Genomic DNA, 20,183 nt, shown 5'->3' on the forward strand with positions numbered 1-20,183 from the left:
CTATGCTGGGCTGGGGCACCTGGCCTTTGGACTCACTTATCCAGACCCACGTTGAGGTATCAGTCCCACAGACTGCTCACAGCACCACAGCTGCTGCAAGGAAGCAAAGCCCTGGGCATGAGGTGGGCACACTGCCCTGGAACCCACTGGAACCCACTCGGGCCTTCCATGGGCAGGCATGGGGCCCAGTGTGACTGTGCTTACACTTCCAGAAGCAAATGTGTTGTCTGCATGTCCTTCCTGGGAGAGTCTGCCTTGGGCCGGCACGTCCCGTGGTGGCCTCCATGTGAGGGGCTGGGGCTCAGAGGTGCCTTTCCACCCTGGGCCAAGCTTTCTATCTTTGCTAACCAGCGTGTAGTGGCCACGGGACCACGTGGAGAGTGGGACTCTGGGGTCAGCTCGAGTTGATGTGGATTTTCTTTTTGAACCTCTGTTTCTGCCTATTGAAGTTGCTCCACTCTCTGGCTGGGGCGTCTGAGCCTAAAGTGTGGTCCTCCCCGGCCTGCTAACAATGGCATGCGGTTCCAGTGATGGTTCTTAACCTGTTGGTGCCTGCAGTGTGTCTGTAAAGAGCCTGAAATGAGATGGTGTTTGACTTAGCACAAAAGGTAGTATCGAGCTATCTGAGGCATAACTAAGCTGTCAGCTCTGCTCCTACGTCATTCCTGTGTTTATCCCACCTCCTCTTCTGAGTGCCACTCAGAGATACTCCAGTGAGCAGTGTGGTCTTTACTGAAGATCTGATGGAGGGGCTTTACAGCACACACCGCAAATTGCTCAAAAATCTCCAGGTCCCTTCCATCAAGAAGCCAGGAGGGGCCTGCCCTGCCTTTCCAGCCCCCCGTCACCCCTCCTCAGTGCTTCTGGTTACTTTATGTTTCGGGGCCAGTCACTCTCAGCTTGCATCTCAATAACAGACTCCATTTAGAAGGTGGAGTTCTGCACATTTAGTAAGGGTAGAGAACCTTTGTCTCACGTGTTCTCCCTGGAATACTTGTGGGCTCTGCGAAGTCATTGAGTGAGAACACAGAAGGCAGTATTCACGGTGGTCCGGTGAGGGCCTTCCCCTCCCCTCCTTTCAGAAGCATCTCTTGGGGCCTGTTCGGCCTAGTTGTCTTTCCCCACCAGGCCCTTTCCCCACCCTGGGGTCTAACTGCCCACAAACTCCATTCAGATCCCTTGAGAAGGCAGGGTGTCTTAAGAACTCTGCTGCAGGTCTTGGAGTCTCTCCCTCAGCCTTGTATGGAAATCTGGAAGAGAGATTCCTGCTTCCTCCCTCAGTCACAGACCTTGACCCACCCTAAGAAAGCAGCACCCCCCCCCACACACACACACACAGCTCTGCACTGCGGTCAGCCCCTCCCTCTGAGTCTTGGACCCTGCAGTGCAGGCTCTGAGGCCCCCAGGAAGCCTCTGTTGGGGACTGGAGGAGCCTAAGCCTCCTGTCCTCCCTTTTTCTGACTTTAATTTCTGGAAGGTTGTCCTTACAGCCACCCCACCAAATGCCCCTTCTCCCCATGGCCAAAGGAGGAAAGTAGGCTTTTTTATTTTGCTGAATGCCAAGCAGCTTCTGGCCTGGGGAGTGAGAGATGGGGGTACAACAGGTGCTGTGGTTCAATTCTGTTTGTGATTAACGCCCAAAGTAGTGACTTTGGCCACTGGTCCCAGCTGGGGCCCCAAGCTCAACCGAGAGGCCCTCTGAGCAGTAGGGAACACACTTACCCCTACCCTGAGTCCAAGCTGGTCAGGGATCTTGCTCCCTTGGGGGACTGAACCCCACCTGCATCCGTCCCTCCTCCCAAGTTGGAATCTGTACCCCCAGACCTTGCTGATGCATCGTGTTGGCTGAGGGTAGACACAGCCTCTGTCCTTCCCCTCCCAGTTGAGCCTGACTCACAGTGGGGGATCTGGGAGTCTCTCACAAAGGCTGCACTCCCCAGGAAGGCTCCATTGCACCTTGCTTCCAGGGAGCTCATTCCAGCATGGCCTGAGTTTGCTAAATCTGGGGCCCAGCAACCTGGGCACCGCGGCAGCCTATTTAGGCTTGTATGTCTGCTGGGATGCTTTTTCCTTTCTGTTGCTGTGTGCTGGGAAAGCTGGTAGGGACGCCAGTTGTTCTGGACCAGGCAGGGCACTGGGTGGCCTCCTGGACAGGTATAATCTGCATCTCGGAGGACCTGCACACTGGCCCCTCACCTGTCCCTTCTCCACCTTTGGGACAGCCCCCACCATGTCCCAGGGCAGCTCAGAGCCCCCCGCCCCCCACCCCGCCCTCCCCTCCTCTCCTCTTCAGCCCTGGCTCCTGGCACTGAAGCAATGTCTTTGGTATCTTGTAGCAAGTGGGGCTTCCCTGGTGGGTCAGACAGTAGAGAATCTGCCTGTAATGTGGGAGACCTGGATTCAGTCTCTGGGCTGGGAATATCCCCTGGAGGAAGAAATGGAAACCCACACTCAGTCATGTCTGACTCTTTGCGACCGCATGGACTGTAGCCTGCCAGGTTCCTCTGTCCGTGGAATTCTCCAGGCAAGAAACTGGAGTGGGTAGCCATTCCCTTCCCCAGGGGATCTTCCTGACCCAGGGAATCAAACCCGGGTCTTCCCTTGCCTGGCGAATGCCATGGAGAGAGGAGCCTGGTTGACTACAGTCTGTGGGATCGCAAAAAGTCAGACATGACTGACTAACACTTTGAACTTGAACTTGAGCTTTCCTCCGAGGCTCCAGGGCCTAATCTCCAGGGACTCTGTCTTTACAGGGGAAGTAGGGCGAGCCACAGAGCAGTCTGAGTGTCACCTGTGGACATGGTTCCTCTCCCAGGAGAGACCCATCGCCTTAGCAAAGTGTCAAGTGGGCTTAAATAGCAGCCTCCTGCCAGTTTCCACGTGGGTACAGGTAGTATTGTGGCCCCCAGGCTTCATCTGAAGTAGCAGAGCCTATAATCCCAGAAAGGTCACCACACCTTCCATCTGACCTCAGGAACGCATTCCAGCGCCTAGATGGCTCAGCAGGTTGATGGGGGTGGGAGTGCAGGCAAGTGTGGTTTCTTCCTAGGCAGGGCTTGAATCTGCCAGGCATCTGGATCCCACCACATGGACACAACCATCCTGCAGTGCCGCAATTAGAGCTCAGATCCCACCCCCTGAGCCAGCCCCTGGGTCTATGCAGCTGTCTACAAGTTCAGTCTCTGTATTTACCTAATGCTCACCTCAGTAGAGGACTCTGCGTCTCTTCGTGGTCTTCCTGTGTTAAGCAGAAAGTTGATTTCAGTGAACAGTTCCCCTGGGTGTCACCTGAGCAGCCCTCATGGGTTTCCCGGGACCGCTTTCCCTTTTGCCCTCACCCACTCTGCAGTCTCTTCCCCTTTCTTCTCCTCCTCCATCTTCTTGCTCCTCTCTTGGCTGGCTGTGAATCTCCCAACAGCTCCAAGCAGAGCAGACTCACAAGCCTTGCCAACTCTCTAGGACCGTCCCTGACTGTGTCACTGAACGCTGATGATAACGGCTCGGGCCTGGCTGGACAAATTGGCTGCAGCTGTGTCCTGGGGAGGGCTCTGAGTGCTGGTCGATAGTTGCTGCCCCTGGCGCCGTCAGCAGGCAGGGCTGTGCGGGCCCCATTACAGGGCCTGGGCTTGTACCATCTTCACCCCCTTCTCCCCGCCCTCGGAGAGGCAATAGCAAGGGATGCCTGGCACTTAGGTCATGGTCCTGCCTCTGAGTTTCCGTGTGACTATAGGCTATTCGTGTGATGTGTCTGCACCTTGGCTCCTTTGTGGTATTAGGAAAGTCTGGACCAAGGGTTTTCAAAGATGTGAGCGGGGGACCCCTCTTGTCAAACAGGACCTTTACACAGGGACCCACTTGCAGGCCTTAAGGTGTCGAGGGGGTGTCTGCCAGGTAATACAGGTGTGGGGAGGTGGCCAGGTGTACATATGGGGACACAGGATTGTTATCATGCAGAAATGTAAGTCCAGCATCACCCCATCCTTTGACTTTTAAAGACTTAAAGCCAATCTTTCTGATTTTTATATGCTGACAATTCATTTGTTAAACTATTTATTTTGATACAATTGCAGATTGGCATGTGGTTATAAGAAATGATACCAAGAGAGCCTACGTAGCCTTTACCCACAGTGGCAGCATCTTGCCAATCTAGTACCCCCCCAGGCTGTTGACACCTATACCCTCCAATGCAGAATACTTCCCTCGTCCTCAGATGCCCCTGTCTTGTTTTTTCAGACCACTCTCAACCTCCCTGTTGCGCACACCCTGTCCTTAACCTGTGGCAACGACTAATCTGTTCTTTTCTCTGTTTGTATAATTTTGTCATTTCAAGGACGTTATGTAAATGGAATCATACAGCTCGAGGCCTTATGGAATGGGCTTTTTCAGTCCTCCTAGTTCTCTGGGAACTCATCCAAGTTGTGGAGTATACCAGTGGTTCATTCATATCTTTTTATTGCCGAGTAGCATTCTATGATCTGGATATAGCAGTTCATTTTTTAAATGAATTTTCAACACTGTCCAGGTTGAACACGCTGTGTTTGTGGCTAGATGAGGCCCCTGGGCCACCAACTTGCACCTCTATTCTGGAAGATGTTAGTGGTCCCTCTGGTCTGGAAGTCTAGGATTTTGGCCTTTCCCAGGCACAATCTCCCCTCCGTATCTATGTTTCTGGCTCTTCCTTGCCTGCTTTGTCCTATGTCCTCAGCTAAGAGGGCTGCGGGCTGAGCAGAGGCCTTTCTGGCAGGAAGTGGCAGGAAGTCTCGGCCCCCAGTATATGTGTGCCAGCAGCCTTGTGAGTATACGTGTGCACGCGTGTGCCTGGCTGTGCTCAGGCCTAGGTGGGAGGGGTAGTCAGTGGTGTCTGGAGGCTTCTCTCTGGGGACAGAGAACGGTTGGCAGAGACTGGGGCAGCACAGGGAGTTGGCAGGTCTGCTCACCCAGCCTCGTCGTGGGGACAGGCGTTCCTCTTTCTTGATGCCCAGCTAGGGGACAGAGGCCATGCAACGCTTGCCTGCCTATGGTGCTCAGTCCCGAGAGCCCACAGCCAAAGCAGCCCTGCCCAGCCCTAACCACACGGGCCAGGGAGAGCCTGGAGACCCCCAACCACCCCGGCGCCCCGCCTGCCCTCAGGTCTACTAGCCAGGCCCCTTCTCCATGGCTCACTCAAGTCAGGGACAGTAGTCCATCCATCCTGGTCATAACTCTGGTCTTGCCCCAAACCAGGCCTAACCACCTGGAAATTACCCCATGGGTGGCAAAGCCTCTCCACGCTGAACCCTTCCTCCCATGCCCTCTGCCCCAGCTGTCAGCCAGGGTGATGGCGGATACGTCCCCTAACCCCTTCTTTCTTGCTTTCTCTCTCTCTGTCTCTGTCTCTCTGTTTCTCTCTGTGCCACAGGGAAAGGTTTGAAACGGAACGTAACAGCCCACGTTTTGCCAAATTACGCAACTGGCACCATGGCCTTTCGGCCCAAATTCTTAATGTTAAAAGCTAAGAGGCTGTCTGGAACCCCCCATTCCCTGCAGGCCTGACTCCTCCCTCCTCCCCCCCCACACAGATCTGGCATGTGAGCCCCATGGTGATGCTTGAGAATGTATAGCTGTGCTGGGGGGCACCTTCGCTAATCACCCGCAGCAGCTGTGCTCTCTGCCCAGCCCAGCGCTGACGGCCCAGGCCCAGCCCCACGCAGCACTGCACCCACTCTACCCCTGCCCTTCACTGCAACCCTCACCACCCCCCAAAGAGCCCAAGCCTCTGCTCCCCTGCGCAGGGCCTTCCTGTAGATCAGAGAGGACGCGATGGGGTTTGCTAATAGGACATCCCCAAACCAAGGGAAACAGACTGCCACTGGTCCATTCCCCCACCAGCCCCAGCTCCCGGGAGAAGCAGCCCGGCCTAGTGCCATCCTGGAACGAGCAGCCCATAGATCAGGGTCCTGAGAAGAAGCCAGCTCCCCGGCCCCACTTACTCCCTCGTGCCGTCTGCAGCCAGGCAGCCCAGGACAGGGCTCCCTGCAGAGGAAGAGGAGGCCCCAGGGTAGACGAGGGAGAGGCCCCTCCTGGCCGTGGCGAGACTGGAGCACGTGTTTCCCTCTCTGTGCTGTGTGCGCTGGCTCCCTAGTTCTCTCTCCTGTACATACAAGCATGCTTATTCCGAAATAAAGAGGATATGAAATGAACCAAACCTGCCCCAGTCCTGCTGTGCCTGTGTGCGAATCACCCAAGGGGGCAGGTCTGAGATGGGGAGCGGACAGGTGCCTGTAGGAGAGGGGCAGGGGCAGTGCCCACTAGGGCTGGGATTTGTTGTTCAGTCACTCAGTGGTGTCTGACTCTTTGCAACCCCGTGGACTGCAGCATGCCAGGGTTCCCTGTCCTTCACCATCTCCCAGAGTTAGCTCAAACTCACGTCCATTGAGTCAGTGATGCCATACAACCATCTCGTCCTGTCGTCCCCTTCTCCTCCTGCCTTCAATCTTTCCCAGCATCAGGGTCTTTTCTAATGAGTCAGCTCTTCACATCAGGTGGCCAAAGTATTGGAGTTGCTTCAGCATCAGTCCTTCCAATGCAAACCACTGTTTCCCTGTCCCTATGGCCCTGCCCAGGGCTCCAGAGAGCAGGCAGAGAGGACAGTGGGTGAGAAGCTGTTCTGTGGGCTAGAGGGCAGCCTTCGCCTCCTTCGGGTAGCGTGTGTGAATGCTCCCTGCCTCCCCTCCCACACCAGCCACAGCCGGCAGGCCGAGCCAGCCCTCCTTCCCCATTGGAAAGCGCACCACAACCCTGGTTCCAGGAAGGCGCTGCACATGCTCAGCCCTGGCCAGGAGGGAGAGAAGTGGCTGAGGCGGACACAGCTGGACTAAGGAGTGGCTCACAGGGAGACTGCAGGGCTCCCTCATAAGCAGGCCATGGCTCAGGAGGGAGGATCTGGAAAGTGTGCCTGGTGGAGGCTTGCTCACGTGGCAAGAGGGCAAGGAAGGTTCTCATTCCTGGCTTCCACACACCTATGGCCTGTCCTAGTCCTGAGCATGTAGGAAGGGCCAGTCTGGCAGGCCCATGTCCTCCCTACTCACCTGCCTACTCATTAGCCTCATCCCTGACCGAGGGAACCCCAAGCTGAGAACATGAGGTCATCAACACTTGACAAATAATGACAGGTGTTGAGGCCCATCCTTCAGGACTCCCCGCCACCCCCGGGACTAGACTGGGCTGGAGCCTTGCTCCCGCTCCCACTGCCCGGGCACAGGCTTGCTTTCTGCCTCCAGGGACCCTGGCAGTCCCATCTAGAAGGGCTGGTCAGGGAGCGTGTTCTATCCTGCCTACCACCCTGAGATGTTCCCCAAAGTGTCCTCCCCACACACACACACCCTCTTGTTCCAACTTGACCTCCCATCTCATCCTGCCTCTAGCAGTCTGACCCCAGGGTCAAGGCAGGGACCAGGCAAGGCAGGCTGGCCAGGGGATCAACAGGCGAAGTGGGGAGAGGTGCACTTTTGCCTGCATTTAGGCATCCTCGGGCATGCTCATATTCAGCTGACCTTTTATTGAGGACTTCCAAGACCAGGGGTAGGCTGGGGGTTGAGGGCTGCCAGGCAGAGCGAGGCCGCGGTAGTGGGTGTCCTAAGACCAGCAGAGGATCTGAGCTAATCCATCAGAGCTGGTGGCCTCCCAGTCCCCTGTCCCTATCACCCCAGCCTATCAGATGGAACCCTCTTGGATCCACCTAATTGAAGTCCTGAAAGGCTATTTGCTTTCCAGCCCACCTGGTGTCTCCCCAGTGACCCCAGGCCACTGCAGGCAGCACTTTGGGTGGCCCCAGGCCAGGGGTCTGTGTGAAGCACTCTGAGGCAAACAGGAGCGTGTCCTTACTCAGCATTCCATGTCCATGGGCATCAGTCGAGGCACTGGGTTCCTGGCCACTGTGGGTGCCCAAGGAATCAGAAATGGCTGATGTGGTTGTGACTCACCGTGATGAAAGGCTGATTGTGTGAGGTCCAGAGACAGGGATTGCTTTTCCATTTGGAGTATCCAGGAAGGCTTCCTGGAAGAAGGGGTCTGTGTGTTTGATCTTCGGGAACAGATAGGAGTGGGGCATGCACAGTCACGGAAGGCTGCATATGTTATTCTAAGCAGAGAAAACAGAGATGCTGATGAGAAGGAATGTCCCAGAACCCTGAGTTAATTATTTTGACTGGAATGGAAGACAGGCAGAGGATGTTATGGTTAGCAGTGGTCCGGAGCTGGAATGCCAGGCTCTGGATTTTGTCTCTGTTCCAAAAGCAGTGTGGAACTAGGGAAGGTTGCAGGGCATCATTCACACCACAGCCTGTGGGGGTTGCTGTGTGCTGAGCAGCTCTGGGGGGCTGTCACTGCATGGACCACAGGTCACAGGGCTCCTGGAGTCACGCAGTGCGGCAACACTGCTGCAGAGTGACGTGATCAGGGCCGCACTGAGCAACTGCCATCAGGCTGCAAGGTGGAATGCTGACTGGGCGGGTGGCAGCATGAATAGCTTCAAGACCAACCACGTGACTGGCATTCTATCATCACTGAAGCAACACAGATGTTCATATTCCATTCTTTTAGCTAATACAAATAGCATCATCACCCCAGGAAAGGTAAACACCGCTCAGCACCATCAGTCACGGCATGCCCACAGCATGCAGTGCCAATAGTTCCAGCCTGAGCCCGGTGACCACAGAGCCCTCCTGGCCCAGCACCGCCACCGTCGCCAATAGGAGCAACAACCAAAGGCCACTTCAACAGACAGAGCAGGGAAGGGTTGGCACCCTGCACCCTGATGCCAGCTGGGTGGAGGGAAGAGGTGGACTGAAAGGGGGACTGTAGCCAGGGTGTGTTTCTCCTCTGGCGGCACCCTTCCCAGGCAACCCCCGGCCAGTTGATGTAGTTGGGTTGGCTTGGTTTTTGCTTAGATGTTTAAGGTGAATTATGAACCAGGCCAGAGTCCTTGACCAGGCTGGGGTGGTCCAACAGGCACTGTCTTCAGGACTGAAGCCAGGGTCTAGTAAGCTCTTTGCAGTGCTTGATTTCTGAGACACCCTCCTCAGGGACTTTCAGGCATGAACTGACCTGGACAAGAACCCAAGATCCTTCTGGATGCTCGTCAGTGGTGCTCCTACCTTCCCTAGGCCTGGCTGCTTGGCGTCTGTAGCCAGTAACCCAAGATAGGCGGCTACCCAGTCACAACCCTGAGCAGCAGGCTCGTAGTGTGCCCTTTGTCCTGCCCTGTGGTAGATGAGATTTCCCAGGGCCATATCCACTCCAACTTCACCCCCCAAGAAGCCAGGATTCATGTGGAGCTATGCCTGGGGAGAGCAGCAGGTAAGCTGGTCTGACAGGGGATTGGAATACAGGAGACAGGTAAAGCCAGTTTCCTGTTTGTCCTGCAGAGAAGGGTATTTTTATTACTGCTGTCTGCAGTTCCCAGAAGTCCCCTGGAACCATGTGGCAGGGTTAGGGAGAAACAGCTAAAGGAAATGGGGCGTCCTTTGTCAGACAGGCCTTCCCAAACGTGTCCACGCCGTGGAGGTCTGGGCAGCCAGCTCAGTGGGGATGTCAGGGCCTGCAGCTGCTTCTCTGAGGCAGCCACTTCATAGGCATGGCTTCCAGAAGCCAAGTTCTTTCTTGAGGGGGGTGTTGAGTGGCCTCACGGTGGGCCAGGACTGGGCACCACCATGAGCCTGGGAGCTGGGGTGCCCATGGCTGCCTCTCTGAACCACTAAGCTGGGAAATGGCCGAGCAGGGCATGGCCAGGGCCCTTGTCCCCTCCAGATGCTTCCTGGGTGGTGACGGAGAAAAACAGTGCTCCCGCCCGCGTGACAACCAACTCGCAGCCTTGCCTCTTCTCCAGCTGCTTCTTCCTGACCCTCTCCTGCTGTTTCATGCCCTTCTCTACCATACGCCTCCCTGGACAGAGGAGAGCAAGTTGTGATGCCTTGGGCAGCAGCCCGTGGCCCCCTGGCACTGCTGTCTGGGACGGACCTGTGTAGCACCTTGTTACTCGCAGTGTGGTCCACAGACCAGCGGCATCAGCATCACCCGGGAGCTTGTTAGAAATTGGACTCTCAGCCCCGCCACCCACTTTCTGAGCCAGAAGCTGCGTTTTTAACAAGATTTCCAGGCCAATTTGCCCACATATTCAAGCCTGAGAAATGATATAGTAGTTAGGGATCACATCCATCTCTGGCACTTGGTGACAAAGTGATGTTTTAGTGGAGAGTCAGTCTTTCTGGACCTCAAGTTCCCCATCTGTGAAATGAGGATCTTGATACCAATTGCCCAGCCAGGTTGAAAGGATCAAGTGGAGTAATGGGGTACTGCTTATATAGCTGTTTAGTGCAAGGCCTGGCATATGATAAGCACTTAGAGAGGGAAGGGGATTATTCTAATTATTTCAAACAAGAATAGTGCCTTTTGCTCGGGAAAGATTCTACTTGACTGCAGGAAGGTTCTTTCTTCGTGGTTGAGGGGCCACTTGAAGTACTGGGTAAGGCTTCAAATCTGTCACCTACCAAGTTCTAGGAGCTCCAGCAATGGAATTCTCTGCCTCCATTTCTTCTCCTATTAAAAAGAATCTGTAACACCCACATCAGAGGGCTTTTGTGAGGATTTAAGACAGGCCTGGCACATAGTGGGAGGTCAATAATTGAATGTCATCACATGAGGAAAATCATTCCCACCTATAGGATTTGCAATATCCTGGGTGACAGAGGATGAAACGGTTGAATGGCGTCACTGATTCAATGGACATGAACTTGGACAAACTCAAGGAGATGGTGAGGGACAAGGAAGCCTGGCGTGCTGCAGTCCATGGGGTCATGAAGAGTCCGACACGACTTGACCACAAGTTGCCATCATAGAAAGTGTAGCTCTTAGTCCAATAACCCAAGTGAGCAAAGAATGTACATTTCTTTGCTTTCCTAAATTCAGTTTTTATTCTCTGCCTCATTTCACAGGGGGCAGAAATCTAATCTCATTGACCCAGGCTCTGATGCTCCTCTTTCATCTGGGGTGGTTTTGGGGAAGAGGCGCTTGCAGAATGCCAAGGCTGGTGGGGTGGGGAGCCTGGGCACCTGGTCCTTGATCATGATCTACCCGTGCTGGCATCTGCTGGGACATCCCCCTCCCATCTGGTCACAGTGGTCTGTACTGGCAGAGCGGTCAGCTCTCATGGTCCCGATAACAGGGCCTTCCACATGTGCAGGCACATCGCTCTCAGGGCTGTAGGAAGCCGTCCATAGCCCCCAGGCCACAAGATGGCCTGCAGATCTTTGGGCTGCCTCAGGCCTGCCCACCCCTTCACCAGGGGCCTGAGCACAGGGGAACCTGTGGTCCTGCTGCTTCGGCAGAATTTGCCCAGAAAACAGGCACAGCTGCCTCTGTTATTGAGTCCCTCACTCCACGTTGCCCCCTTTCTTGTTCAGATGACCTTGGTCTGCTGGCATGGTAGCTTTTTCCCGTCTTCCAAATGTACCATCAGTGCTCCGAGTCCTTCACAGCCTAAAGCCCGAGTTCTCACAACTTCAGAACTTAAGCCCTTGACAACAAAATATCTTGCCTCTGTTTTCTTCCTTGTATAATCCCTTCTCAAAGGCAGTGCTTATCTCTGACTAAACAGGGAACAGTGAAAGAAAGAGGAAAACGGGATGGGGGAGAAAACTTGGTTGAAGATTTAGATTCCTTTTGGACCGCACTGGTTTTATAATGCATGTTGAGAAAGGGGAATCATGTAGAGGAATCTCAGTTGGCTTGAGAATATTTTTGATGTTCCCGTGATCCGCCCTGAGGTCTGAGCCCTTCCTTCTGGGAGCCCTGGGTTGTGGGGGTGCTCTTTCCCTCAGCCTGGGAACAGGCCTCCTGGAAGATCCAGCTCTGGTCACAGTAAGACTGGTAACTTCTGCCCAGCCTGCCTCTGCTGTGGCCACCGCTCCCCCCTGCAGGGTGGCGCCCTTGACCTGTTGTCTTTCTTGGTCGCCTCATCAGCACCCCTATTGAGCATGCTCCAGTGTGCACCAGCCAGGCCGCCACCCCGCTGCTGCCCGCTTCTGCCCCGTCGCCTGCTGCTGCCCCTCCCAGCACAGCCTCGCCACCCCCGGCCACAGCCGCTGCCCACGCTGCCACCGCCTCTGCCACAGCCCCTGCCTCAAGCCCTGCGGACAGTCCAAGGTAACTGGCCCACAGGTGCCGGCTCTGCCCGTGGGGAAGAGAGGCAGGAAAGGCCTCCCCCGGGTCCATCTGTCGGCAGCTGTGTTGGGCCCTCGGAAAGGCCCGTCCAAAGTGGTTAGGACCCTTGGACCCTGGGCTGAAGGGGATACTGGAGGTGCATTTCAGGGAGGTGCACTGTGTATGTGGCTGAGGACAGAGCCTGGACGTGTCCCCCTGCCCCAGGGGCACATGCTCTAGGGAAAGAGGTAAAAGTCTCACTCTTTCTCTCTCACACACACTCACACACACACACACACACACACACACACACACACACACACACACACACACACACACACGTAACGTTAAATAACAGAGAGAGACTGTGTGGAAAATCCACGTTCCTGGAACTGGGATTACAGAGAAAGAAAGGAAATCAAGGATGCCTCCGTGGAGGAGGGAGCGTTGACCTGAGCACTGAAGGTGGGTCAGACTATTTACAAACTACCTCGCCCTTGTCTCTTACCGTCTGTTCTCTTGATGGAGAAGCACGCTAGCTCCAGAGACACCTGGTGCAGTGGGACTCACATCTCTGCTCTACCACTTACTATCTGTAACTTCTGAAAGTGACTCAGCTCTGCAGAACCTCAGCTTCCTCATCTCCTAAGGCATTAATGCACATGCATTAGTGCATAATGCCAATAATTTTGTAGGGTCAGGATAGAAAAAGCGTGCATAAAACACCCAGCACCCAAAATGCCCTCAAGTATTGCAAGCTACTGCATTCCCGTCTGCCCTCATGGCTACTCAGCAAAGGCAGCGGAGGGGAGGTGTTGAAAAGGATGAGGGGAGGTGTGGGGAGGCAGAGGGGGAGGCTGGACAGGTCATTCTGGAGCGGCCAGGCAGTGTAACAGGCCAGGCAGGCCCAGCTCTTTCTGGGCTGTGTAGAGCTGCCAAGTTGGTGTTTGGAGTCAGAGCCAGCTTTCCCAGTCTCCACACTCCCCTCCCAGGGTTTTGCTGAAAAGGACACCTTTTCAGCAGGTCAGGGTGCATGGTTCCCTGCTGCAGCCTGAAGCCAGGATGAAGGATGGGCAGAGTGGCCTGTGTGCCCTGCTTCTACCCCCTGGCTTCACAGTGACCCAGGTAATGCTGAGCCCAGCCTTTCCCCAGCCCAACTCAAGTATCAAGGGTGAGCCTGGACCAGGCTTCCAGGGTCCTCATTTCCCAGCTTCCTGGGGGCACTTAGTAAGCTGCTTCCCTTCTGCACACCAGAGTCTCTTTAAGTAAGGCCTTGTTCCCCACACAAAGAAGAAACTTTGAGGGGGATAAGACATGTCCCTACTGTCTAGTGAGAAGATGCCACCCCAGTTTGAGGGGAAGGCTTTAGATGCCTGGGTCCCATGGACAGTCTAGCCCCAGCCCTGCTGAAAGGCAGGCTCCAGCACCACGTTCCAGGCCTCCTTGTCTGGGGGGCCTCGGGACCCCCTCAACAGAGCAAACCCTCCCTCCACTTTGCCTTACAAAGAGATGTGAAGCCTGGGTGGAGAGTGGAGAAAGCCATGGAGGGCTGCCAGCATCAGGCTGGAGCAGAGGGGGCCAAGGGACCTCACTCTGGGCCCAGCTCTCTGCCCTCCTTGTTGCATGGGCTGGAGTGGTGCCAGAGGGAGCCAGTGGGAGACAAATGGACACTCCACATGGCCTCAGAATTCCTGCTGGATATCCTAAGCCTCTGCTTGCTCCCCCAGCACCAATCTCTGACAGATTACCTGTGGCTCCTGGAGCGCTGGGAAAGCATCCTCCACTGGTGGGACCAGCTGACCCTTTGTCTTCTTCTACCACAGTGGAAGCTAGGCACCGTTTGGACATGGCCTTTTCCTCTTCCACTGAGGCTCCTACTCCATGGGTCTTAACAGGGATATATCAGAGAAGGGCAGGCCCGGAGAGGGGAGACAGTGGTCTCACTCAACCAGAAACACGACCACTTGGCAGGACAGGCCCCCAGGTCAGGCACAGTGGCTCTCTGAGATGCGTTCTAATTGTCTGGGGCAGCACCCAGCCCCTTCTGGACCCATTTAGGAGCTTGGTGGTGGATTCTAAGCTCAGGGCAAGCCTCTCCCAGAGCCCCAGAGGCTTGTACTCCCTTATCCTATGACTCTGCCCAGCAGAGATGGGCAGGCCCTGGGCCCGTGAGAGGGAAGCAGAAGGCAGTATAATTCCAGGGGCTCATTTCTCCACTCCCCGGTCAGTGTCCCATTTTCCCTGGGTGTGGGTCATGTCATCCCCATTAGTGCATGAAAGATGCAGAGAGCAACCAGGGACATGTTCTGTAAGGCATTTGTTAGTTTTAAAATGAAGAAAAGATGAGGGACTTCACAGGTAAATGAAATTGGGAAACACTGAATCAGACATTGAACAGGCTGCTTAGCTGCAGGAGCTCTTGGAGTCTTTAGTTCTCTGAGAGCAGAGGCCAAGCACAGCATCTCCTGAGGGCAATGAACTGGTACATTGCTTTTTTCCATCTCTTTGGTCCCAGGGTCCCTGGGTCATAAGTGGGAAAAGGCCTGCTTTGGGCCTCTTGGCAGCTAACGCAGTGGGAGGAGGGCAACAGAAATTCTATACAGAAGAAGAGCCTCTGAGTATGTTGGGGGCTGGGGGGGGGGGTGGTCTCCTGACAGCCCCTCCCTGGAGCCTGGGACTTTGCTGCTCCTTCCACAACAATAGAAAGGGGGAGGGGGAGGAAGCCAGGTGGTCTGAGGCTGTGAGGGGCCCCAAAGGTTGGGAAGTAAGTTTGCCTGTCTCCATCTTTCCTCTTTCCTGCCTCGACCTCCTTGCCCGCCCCAGCTTCCCACCCCCATCCCTCCGTGTCTCCACACGGGGTGGAGGGTTTCCCATCACCCTCTGGTCTGACTGGTCCTCTCCTCCCTCTGCTAAGGTGGTAGCAACGGGCTGTCGTGTTCACAGAGTCTCTGCTGCTTTCACCAGGCTCGCCAAGACGTAGCACCCAAAGAGCAGCTTCATCTCCCTAAGACCTCCTGGTCTTTTCTTCGCAGCCTCTGGCAGCTCCCTAGGCACATCTTTGTCAGGTTTCCTCCTTACAGAGCCTCTTTAAAGATCTGGGAGCCAGCGGGCCGTGGCTTCAGGCTCTAGGGCCTGGCTAGGGTGTCCTTCTGGCTGCTCACTCTTCCCCACTTGGTTCTAGGCCCCGGGCCTCCGCCTACAGTCCCGCTGTGGCTACCTCTCCAGCACCTGCTGCCCAAACACACAGCGAGGCCCCAGCTGCCCCTGCACCCAAGCCCCGGGTTGTCACCACTGCCAGCATTCGGCCTTCTGTCTACCAGCCAGGTGAGAGGCAGGGTTGGGGGAGGCTGTCTAGCCTGGGCATGGGCTCCAGGGGTCAGCTCTAAAGCCACATCCCCCAGAAGGATGGGGGTTAATGACGTTCACCCTCCCTTCTTCCAATTATGGACCAGAATCCTATGGAAGCTGTCTCTGGCACTGCAGAGACAGATGGGCAGTGCCAGGCAGTAACAGAGCCTCCTAGATCTCAAGACATTTCCTGCCTGGGGAGTTGCAGGCTCCAAGTGAGCAAGAGAGGGTTTAGGGGGGAGGGTCTTGTTCCTCTAGGAGTCTGGGTCTGGTTCAAGCCAGTGGATGCGGAGCTATAACAAAAGTGCCATGGGCTTTGGACAGACCTACGGTATAATGTGATGCTGGGCAAGCTGCTCACCTGTCCGGTCTTTGGTTTCTTCAGCTGGGACAGGCTAACTAGAGGCATGGAAAGCACATGTGACGGGCGGGAGAGGGACCCACACAGGGTCGGCCAGTGGCTGGCTTCCCTGGCTCTGTTCTAGACTTTCTCATCACTGCAGAGCCAAGGGCTCAGCCTATGTCCTCCCTTTTCCTAGGCAAAGTTGGGCCTTCCCCAGAGCTCCAGGGCAGTTCTCAGGCTGGCTTAGGTATCTCCCCTGGCATGCCCCCGCTCAGTGAACGTAAGGGAAGATGAGACAGGGATTGAGACGAGAGGAGCCTTGTTTGGGGTGTTGACTTGATGTGTAGGGCAGAGGAGCCATGACCAGCCATCCGTTTCATAAAACACACTCTGACAGCAGGGTCGAGTGTGGGTGGAAGTGGCTTTAGCGTCAGGCTCCATCGCCAGGCCCTGCTCTGCTATCCACAGTAAAGTACCCCATCTCCCCGGCCTGAATTTCCTCGTTTAAAAAACAGGCATGTTGTCTACACCTGATGCTCCGGAGATGAGAATGAAGCACCCAGGACAGTTCTTGGTACACGAGAGGTGCCCTGCTCTGTCTCTTCAGAAGCGAGAACACAAGAGTTTTGAGATTAAAAGTCCATAGTATTAGGGAGCAATTTACAGCCGGCTGCGAGGATGGAGCTGGAGGAAGCAGTTGCTCTGCAGCGATGGGGAGCACAGGAGGGAGGGTGATAAGGAGTTTGGGGGAGCAGCTGCGAAAGGAGGTGAGGCTCTATCGGGGCGCAAGGTGGCCATTTGCGCCCTGGCCCGGGCTCCCCTCCCAGGTGGGCCCTTAGCGCATCTTCCGGGCGGCCCTGGCTTCGGCGCCCCCGCCCCGGCCGCCGGCTCTCTTCTGCGGGCCCGCCAGGGGGCGGCACGGCACCAGTGGCGCGCGCCGCCTGGCCCGCGGGCGCGCCCCCTCCTCCTTCCGGGCCCGGAGCCCGGGCGGCCGAGACGAGCCGGAGCCCCGGAGCTGCGCGCCTCTGCCGCGTTCCCAGGCCGGCAGACGTTAACTCATTCCTGCCCGGCGGGTGGGGGGAGGAAGCAGCCAGGCGGGCTCGCGCCGGAGCCGGCCTGCCTCCGCCCCCTCTCCTGAGGGCGGAGTCCCCGGGAGGCTGGCAGGCGGCCCGGCGAGGTACGGGGAACACGGGCCCGGGGCCCCTCCCCATCTCGCCTCCGCCGAGCCCCGCCCCGGGGCGGGCGGGGAGCCTGTGTGCAGCCCAAGCCGCAGCTCCTCACGAAGGCTCCTCCTGGCCGACCGTGGCGTTCGCAAGCCGGGTCCTACCGCTGGCTCCGAGACCGGGCGGCCGCTCCCTGGAGCACCTGGGGCCCGGGAGGGGACCGTGGGCGGAGGGGCCCCCACACGGGCCGAGGGAAGCCACGTCGGCCCGCGGGCCGGGTGGGGGCTAGGCGCTCGCGGGAGCCGGGCCCGACCTGGAGTGAGTCAGAAATCACCTTGGTTAATTACACATTCCCGAGCCGCCGAGTGCGATAGGGGCCTTTTGAACTTGCCAATTAGAGATGAAATATCACCTTCTAATTTGGACGGGCTTCATTCCATCAAGCAGAAATAGCAACAGCCTCGGGCTCGGAGATGGGATATCAAGTCTCTCTCCTGGCACGTCGGGGATGGCGGGGGCAGCCAGGCTGGAGGGCGCTGAGGGAAGAGAACTGCGAAGGAGCTGCTCCCTGCGCCCCGGGCCTCACCGGGTACTTGATGGTGGAGGGAAGCTGCTGGCCTGCGCCGGGAAGAAGGGAAGGGCCTTAGCTCGTAGTGGGGTGGGGGTTGCCGGGGGACTCTTGGGCAAGGAATCAGCCCACCGTGCCCAGATGCCAGCGTGCCTCTGACCTGCTGAGACCTTCGTGTCTTGGGGGTTTAGAAAAAGGGAGTGAATCATGGAGACTGGAAGGCCTTCCAGATGAGGGAAGAGAAAGACTGCCTGGCAGAGGCAATAGGGTTAGTGTTGCTAGAGAGACGCTGGAAAAGTGGGCTAGGGCCAGATTTGGAAGGGGCGTGCTAAAGCCTGTTTTTCTGCCTGGGGAGTGGTTGAGCAGGGATCTGGGGTTGAGTCCTGTATCCGGAGCGCCAGTTTCAGCTCGGTGTTGCATAAGCTCTCCAAGCCTCAATTCCTCTTCTGTAAAACGGACTAGAGACTATTACCTGCCTCATTGGATTGCGGCAAGTATTGCGTGAAATAATGCACATAAGGCCCTGGCGTGTGAAAGCAGGCAGTACTTGGTAACTGTTGTCCCGATTAGGATGGCGCTATCTGGTAACAATACATTTTCCAGTAGCTACATTTTTAAAAAGTATATATTCAATTAAAAATAAATTTACAGAAAGTATATGGAAGCAGGTGAAATTAATTTTAATATATTTTCTTTAACTCAGTATATTCAAAGTATCACTTTAATCAATATAATCAATCAATACTAAATTAGTGAGATATTCTACCTTCTTGTACTAAGTCTTTAAATATTGGTGTGTATTTTATATTTATAGTCTGTCTCAGTTTGGACTAGCTGTGTATCAAGTGCTTAATGGCCACATTAGGACTATGTACTAGATAACACAGTATTAGGATTAGGTCACATCTCCCATCCTCTAAATCCTACAGTCTCCCTGGGCTGGGGTCCTTCAGGTGACGCCACGATCAAGCTGTGAGCTCATCTGGGCCACGAGACCCAGGGGTCACTCGCCTCACCATTCTCACTAGCATTTAGTGACATACACGGGGCCAGGTACTAGGCTAAGCCTTTATAGTTCTTATTTCCCTTTATCCTCCTAATGAGGTACTAAGAATTATTATTGCCATTTTTAGACGAGGAAATTCAGGCCTAGAGATGTTAAAGAACTTGCCCAAGGACACAGAGCCAGGACGTAGCAGAGCGAGGACCTGGACCCAGGACTCTTGGTGCCTGTGCTGCATTGCCAGACCATGGGGTCTCCTCCAAGTTGACAGGTATTCCTGTCAACATGGTACACTCAAATCTTCTGGAAATCAGACTCGTGTTTTTTCACAGAGGCAGCTTAGGGTGATAGAAAGAATGGTTTTGGAGACTCACTCCACCGCTTACTAGCTCTGTCTGAGCCTCAGTGACCTCAACTGTAAAGAGGACCACCCAGTTGACTTGTTATGTGCCTAGTCTATCCTCTTAGTAAGTGGGAAGAGGATTCCTTATGGAGAAACTTTTACCTTTGGAAGCCAGCCTCACTCCCAGGATGGCTCTAGGGCAGGGCTGTGGAGGGTTTTATCCCTTCTGCTTTCAATCACAGGCCTGGTCCCTACCCATTCCCAGCAATAGGGTTTCCATGCCACCCAGCTCTGAAGGGCCAATCGTCTGGGAGCAGGAGGTTAATCCAGGGGAACCAGGTGGGGAGAGACCAGAGGGCAGGCCAGGAACTTCAGCCCTGAGAATGACCTTCCTCTCCAGGCTGGAGCCTGCTGAGGGCTGCCTTCGCACCTATCAGCATAGTCCATTCACCAGGCCAGACACAGGGACGGGGAGGGAGGCTGCCCTGACACACTTCCTGGGGTAGAAGGGATAAAGCCTCTTTGCAGAGGAGCAAACTGTGAGCTGAGGTGAGGCATCCGGAACCTCCCTCCCTACGAGCGAAGGCTGGCTAAACCAGGTGTGCCGGGCGCAGCTGGGTCTGGCCCTGCTAGTTTCACAAGAGGCAGCAGAACTTGGAAACCGGGGTTTTGAGGCCCAGACCTCGGAGGGCTTTGGGTGAGCAGCTGCTCTGCTCCTTTGTGTTGCTGCCCTAAAAGGGTGTTCAGCCCTCAGTGAGCTGGAGGAGGGGGGTCCAGAGGCAGGGCAGGGAATTTTCCTTTTGCACTGGAAGGTAACCTCTAACAGACACTCGGACACACTCTCAGTTTCCATCAAAGCGAGGCAGGGGAGCTTGAGTCCCCCAGAGGCAACCACAGGCTGAGGAAGCAGCTAGACCTGGGCCGTGTCACTTCAGCATCTCTGTCTAGCCTTCCTCTGAATGATGTCTTCAAGACCCACCACCCCAATTCGAACCAAAATGGACTTTCCCCCATTACACATCAAGCCAAGCTGTTAGAAAAAACAAACAAACAAAGCACGATTGCAACTAAACCTAAAATCTAAACTTGAAAACCTAACTGTCCAGTCATCGGCTTTGTCTCAAAGGCTGGACTAGGTCCAGGTTCAGCAAATGTATACGATTGAGGCATTTCAGATGTCAAATCACTGGTCAGAGTGCAAACAAAAGCATCTTCCAGTCAAGGCCAGAATGACCCAC

The 20,183-nt window shown here is 55.5% G+C and overlaps 1 protein-coding gene across 9 annotated transcripts in view; it reads left to right on the plus strand.

Moving 5' to 3' along the window:
* The window catches only part of LDB3 (LIM domain binding 3), a 60,319-nt gene that overhangs the window by 24,467 nt on the left and 15,669 nt on the right, over nucleotides 1-20,183 (plus strand). For 4 of the 9 annotated variants that reach the window (XM_027962158.2, XM_027962157.2, XM_027962159.2 and 1 more), the window contains 2 exons: nucleotides 11,998-12,180; nucleotides 15,359-15,501. In XM_027962158.2, coding sequence (XP_027817959.1) covers nucleotides 11,998-12,180; nucleotides 15,359-15,501 — 326 coding nt within the window. Of the gene's footprint in view, nucleotides 1-5,398; nucleotides 6,185-11,997; nucleotides 12,181-15,358; nucleotides 15,502-20,183 lie in introns of those variants that run through there. The other 5 variants (XM_027962161.2, XM_027962163.2, XM_027962164.2 and 2 more) reach the window with 2 other exon arrangements.

This window comes from Ovis aries, chromosome 25, assembly GCF_016772045.2.
Source record: "Ovis aries strain OAR_USU_Benz2616 breed Rambouillet chromosome 25, ARS-UI_Ramb_v3.0, whole genome shotgun sequence".
In the NCBI taxonomy this organism is placed as follows: domain Eukaryota; kingdom Metazoa; phylum Chordata; class Mammalia; order Artiodactyla; family Bovidae; genus Ovis; species Ovis aries.